General features: G+C 26.8%; 1 protein-coding gene across 3 annotated transcripts; it reads right to left on the reverse strand.

Moving 5' to 3' along the window:
- Positions 1-649: 649 nt before the first annotated feature.
- On the reverse strand, positions 650-2,414 carry LOC108721905 (WAP four-disulfide core domain protein 2). Of its 3 annotated transcripts, none has more exons than XM_018446706.1 (3): positions 2,363-2,414; positions 1,360-1,633; positions 650-928 (listed from the first exon to the last, which is right to left on the reverse strand). In XM_018446706.1, the coding sequence occupies exons 2-3, from the start codon at positions 1,586-1,588 to the stop codon at positions 708-710; spliced, it is 450 nt and encodes a 149-aa protein (XP_018302208.1). In that variant the 5' UTR covers positions 1,589-1,633; positions 2,363-2,414; the 3' UTR covers positions 650-707. The 3 variants fall into 3 exon arrangements, with proteins under 3 accessions (XP_018302208.1, XP_018302207.1, XP_018302209.1); XM_018446705.1 differs by having other exon boundaries at positions 2,331-2,406; XM_018446707.1 differs by lacking the exon at positions 2,363-2,414 and adding an exon at positions 2,176-2,324.
- Between the last annotated feature and the right edge of the window lie 3,586 nt (positions 2,415-6,000).

Below are 6,000 nucleotides of genomic sequence, written 5' to 3' on the forward strand. Positions count from 1 at the left end.
TTCGTTTTGTTTACCAAATTTTTTAGCTACTAAAATATTTACTTAAAAATGAAGGTTAATATAATTAAATGTATTATGTCGACATATATTTATATACTGAAGTGATATTTTACGAGTCTGAATCATACTAATAGATCTGTCTCTTATAATAAATGCGTTTTTCTCTTTTTTGATATTATTTTTTGCATAACCTTGGTCTTTCCTTATATCAGTCTGTTTATTAGAATTATCTATCGATTAGTAAAGATGTATTAAATGATCCTCTGGGATGCTTCACTAGATTTTTGTAATTTTAATTACATAAATTTTATTATTTTATTTTGTTAATGTTTGTAATAAATTTATCTGGAGATGCGACAGATACAAATTAAGAAATAAAAATACAAATTATTTTCTTAATTGTGTACATGATAATTTAATTATTTCTGCTAACTTAAATTTTAGATGACAAAAATATAATTGCGATAATTACGATCCAAATATGCTTTCTTATCGCGCTGTATCAAATTGCAGACAAGAAGATCATTAATAGATTGTATAAAAATTAATTATTAATAAAATGTATATAAAATTGTAAACACGTTAAGCTAATAAGAAATAAAATTATTACTAAAAATTATTTTATTATGTAATGAAATAATCATTATGAAATCAGTGCTAGATTTATTAATTATTATATAAATGTAATAGGCATATAAAAATCGAGATTAGGGATAATAATCAATATAATCGTTTCCGAATCGCGAAACAACCGGTTCAACTGGATTTTCGATGAATTCGGGTACTTGTATTTCTGGCTTTTGACAGGCTAGGGCTCCACATCTATTTTTGCAACATTTAAATGTCCCTTTGCAATCGTTGTCGCCATTACAAGTCGATGTGCATACCCATCTTCCTGTCGGTTTCGACGGACAAGATCCTGGTTTCTCTGCTCAACAGATTATTCAATTTTTCAATCACAAACTTGTGAATTTCATGATTAATTTATTGTGCTTCTCTATAAATATTATTACAATATTCTAGTTATATTATAATATACAACACAATAATTATGACAGCGACAATAAAAAATTGTTAAAATTGTAATTGTTCAGGAGAACTTTTAGATAGTTTGCTATCTAAAAGTTTTTTTTTATAAGTTGCAATGGAAACAGAGAAAATTACACACATTAGAGCCAAATATTTCTTAAAAATATGTTGTTGATAAAATTACATTAAATTTTGTTTTATTATAAAGTTTACAATTAGTACAATATTAAATTTTGTAGTAAACATAATAATAATTGTTTAAAAATGTCGGATCAATGTTTCTGTCTCAGATTAACAAATTGGACACAATGTATCGAAGAAATTACTCACCTGTCCGGGATTGCGTCATCGTGACAGGCATGGAGCAAATGGAACCGCCACATCGAGTTTGACAACATTTGCCGATTCCCGCGCAATGTGCGTCAAAGTAGCAGGATTGTCCGCAGAACTGCACAGGTAAGGCAGGTGGACACGAACCTGGTTTGGTTGCATATCCGTTTTGTGTTTTCGCAATAGTGATCATCGCCACAAAGACTAGAGATACGACTAGCAACCTCATTTTTTTGCCGGACACTATAGCACTTGTGATCTTGCGTATTAGGAGCTATGCATGACAAATATTTCATTTTTTATTGGAATGAGAACAAGTTGAGGAGTTCGATAATTTGATCTGCTATAGATGTTAAGTAGTAAACTTGTATAAAGTTATATTTTAGTTGAAGGTATTATAAAAAGATAAATTTTAATAATTGTTTTATGACATAATTTTAATAATTAATTTCAACGGTAGTAGAAAAGAGAATATAAACAAAAAAACTCATTTTGAAAAAAATGCATTTAAAATTTTTTGTCTTGTAATATTTTCGGAAGTAACTACAATTGTATTAGCAATACATTGAATTGTGTGTATGCTTTATTTTTTCTCCAGGATGAAATAAATATTTTAAATGCATTTTTCAGAATATCATCTTTGTAATGTTTCTCTTTTTAGTCTTTTATACTTCTCAACGAATGTAGAATAATTAATCCTATTAGTAAAATATTCATTGCCCTTTTTTCTTTATGTATTCCTTTATATAATACTAATTTACGGGAAAACAGTGAATGAAAGAATATTAAATGATTCACGTTCATAGACTGGTACACAAAACAACACTAAGAGATCGCTTATACTGGTTTATCTTCTTCTATTCATCTGATCTTCGACATTCGTGTTTCACTATTTTATGATAATGCGTAATACACTGTTCGTACAAGAACTTTACGGACGAAAGAAACTATACTTTTCATATAAAACGTACACTTGAAGTAATGCAATTTGTTTATGTCGTACTTTTATACTTGAGGAATATAACTGGTAGCAAAGGTGATCAATGCTTTCACGTTTTTGCCACTCAATAGAATGGTACCTCCGATATATATGCTCGTCAGCTTCGTCTTTCCCCTTCCACAACGAACATTAAACATCTCACCACTTATTCCTGCCCGCAACTTTATAACGCTATATATACGTATTTTTTAATTACCATAATATAAAACAATTATTAATTATTTTTGAACAATTTTACTATTTCTTTTTTTCGATATGGTTTTTTAAAAATTAGATGCATTTTCTTACATTTAATATTTCTTGTAATTATCCTGTAGAACTGCTTCTGTTTTAGAAATTATTATTTCTTCGTAATATGCGTATAGTTACGCCTTTGAATGTGACTGCTATAATTGGAAAGCATCGGTGGTGAACCATAACCGCAAATGTAATTAAAGCTCTAATTAATGAGGGTCCCAATTCAATCGAACGGAAGGACGCGGTTTTGGTCGAGACCGTTTCCTTCATGATGAAATTTCCTTTTTGATAAAGGATACTATTTTAAGTTACTTTTGTTTCAATTTATTATTACACAGAATGTTAGACACGTTTTTAGTCTAAAGTTAAAACGAATCCTTTTTTCTTTTCTTGATAAAAATATCGAGATATTAATAGACATGAATACACTTAAATAAAGCGTATAAATAAAAGGAAAACAAAAATATATAAGTTGAGCTCTCGAGATATTAAACTAATAACAATTAAAACACTATGAAAATATAATCGCACTAATTACCGCGTATTAAAGCTCCCAATTGTCCATGTTTTAATTGTTATTAGATGAATACGCTTGACTAATTTAAAAAAGGCTAAATTTTAACAAATTGTAAATCTATGCTGCAAATAGACGATAAAATCGTATTCGTTTAATTTTAATAATAAAGCAAACTTTATATTTGTTTAATTTTAATAAAACTTTAATATTAATAAAATAAAAGGAAGCGGTTTTCCAGAAGAAGATCTGAATCGAGGATGATCTTCAAAATTTAAATTCTTAACCACATTCTTTAACGTTTGTAGTAAATATTAAAGGTAGCATTGTATGTTAGTCTGATTATTATCTGACATTACATCATAAGGAACTTGATTATATTATACGTATAAAGAGAGCAATTTGTATTAACAAGTGTCGTCATTCCAGCCTCGTATTTATTATTGTTGCATGTCTTTTGAAAAGCAACAGAAATGCATGTGTGAATTAATAAAAACTAGGTTTCAGAATATTCTTATATTTTTTTATCGTTTTACTAGTACACATACATAAATATAAAATAAAACATTCGGCGGGTGTAATAAAAAATACATACAGTATCAAATATATTTATGATTACGCACCAGTCTTAAAAATTAATGATAAATGCATCCTTGGTACTCAAGCTTCTCTGTATCTGAGAAGTCGAGACAATATAAAGAGTATATGTAATCGATTTAATTCTAATTAATTATCTATCTATAATATCATTCTTGTGCTATACACAAATAGTACGATATTTTTGAAATTTGAATTCCATGTTTGTACGGACATAATTAAAGGGAAGTAAACCAGGGAGAGTATAAAGATACATCTGTAATCTGCAAACGTTTGCAACTTGTGGCATTCTACTATTGTTATGCAAACGAATAGTAAGACAAGCATGACACGTTGTCGATTTATACGTACACATCGTATATATTACACCGTATATACAATGCGTAATAATAAATAAAGAAGCATATCATAAATTTTTATGCTCGTCTGTATTCTTTGTTTTCTCTTTTCTATATTAACGATTGATACCCTTGTATTAAATTTCATTTACGTTCCTGGTTACTTAATCTTTTTTTTATATCTATCATGTTCCTTGTGTACGTAGGATTTAAGAATACTCGTTTTATTATACAGCTTACGATCTTAGTTTGAATCACGTCATGTATCCCGAAATTAATGGACGTATTATATAATTAACTCTGATATATTTTAATCTTTGAAGAGAGTAATCGAATTAACATTATTAGCTTGCATGATTAATATCGGACGGGTGGATATGTTTTTGAGAATATGAATTCTCACTGCATATATAATAAAAATAAGATTTATCAACGGTAATAGCGATAACCATTGTCTCGCTCTTAACATGATTATACTTTTATACACGAAAAGAACAGTTTTACGCTGAAGTATCTAAAAATTTAACTAAATATAAATCAACACTTCTAAATAATTTTATTTAAATCAAATAATTCCATCAAAATAATTCTATAGAATGTTCAAACTGATTGCTGAGAACGTTGAACTTTTTTGCAGCATTATCATCAACTCTTAAGTGTTCTATATAATTATTTTGATGACCCAATAAAATTATTTTCAGATCTGTATTTAGCTAAATTTTTAGATTTAAATGTTCTTTCTGTATAGGTACATACGTATATTATGCCGCATACAATTATTGCGAGTATTATAAGACACTTATAAATTTTGGTTATAAATAAATATTCAAATTTTTTTATAATTATAGATTATTTTATATCATATCCGTTTTCGATGAATTTTACTATCTATTGTAATTGCAACTGAGAGGTAAAAATCAGAAATTAAAACGTACGTATATATAAATATTTGATAAGTTTTTATAAACATTATATATATATATCAGGTCTTTTATGTCTAAAAAATCATAATGATATTTTATTATTATTTGTTGTGATTTTTTAAGCATAAAAGACATGATATATAATGTTCATAAAAATTTATCAACAAATATTTATATGTACGTTTCAATTTCTGATTTTTACTTCTCAGTCGTAATTACAATAGGTAGTAAAAATTCATCGAAAACGGATTTGGTATAAAATAATCTATAATTATGAAAAAAAACTTGCGTACATGTGTAATTATATTTATTTTTTATATGTATTCTCTATTTTAATTATAATATTTTTACGTTGAGATTATTACGTGTATGTTTATACATCGTAATTGAAATGTATAACTTTTTTATTCATTATTTTTCAAAATTATAAAATGGTGCATTGTATATTATAGCATTAAGAAAATTGATAGAATTCGTATTCTAACAAATGATTTGATTAGTCTATATGTTAATGTGTGATATATAAATAACTTTGCAGTTTTCCAAATGCTTTGAGGATAAAGTCACTAAATAAGGATTTTTCTCTCGCAGTTACATTCGTATGAGTCACTAATATGTTTTTCAATTACGACTCATCAGAAATTCCCGTAATCTTTTTTCTTGATCTTTAATTTGCAAGAAATAATTCCTAAAGGACAGTATTGAAATTTGTTGCAACGGTTCAATGATTTATTTTACACATTTCAAAAGCTTTAAAGCTTATTTAAATATGCTAATCTTAGATTGAATACAAATATCAGTTTAGAAAAAGAGCTTAATTAATTTCATTTATTCTTAATAACTGTGTTAATGCGCAATTATTTATAAAATTTTATTACAAATTTTATTTTAAATAAATTTTATTTAAAATAAAATTTGTGATTTCTTTCATTGCAAGAATGAAACAAGAGAAATTTAGAAAAAGTAATAAAAACAGAAGAATGTTGTTATGTCTCACATTTTAATATCTTTATATACTTTTATTGACTTGAT

This window comes from Mycetomoellerius zeteki, unplaced genomic scaffold (genome assembly GCF_001594055.1).
Source record: "Mycetomoellerius zeteki isolate Tzet28-1 unplaced genomic scaffold, Tzet1.0 scaffold188, whole genome shotgun sequence".
Taxonomy (NCBI): Eukaryota; Metazoa; Arthropoda; class Insecta; order Hymenoptera; family Formicidae; genus Mycetomoellerius; species Mycetomoellerius zeteki.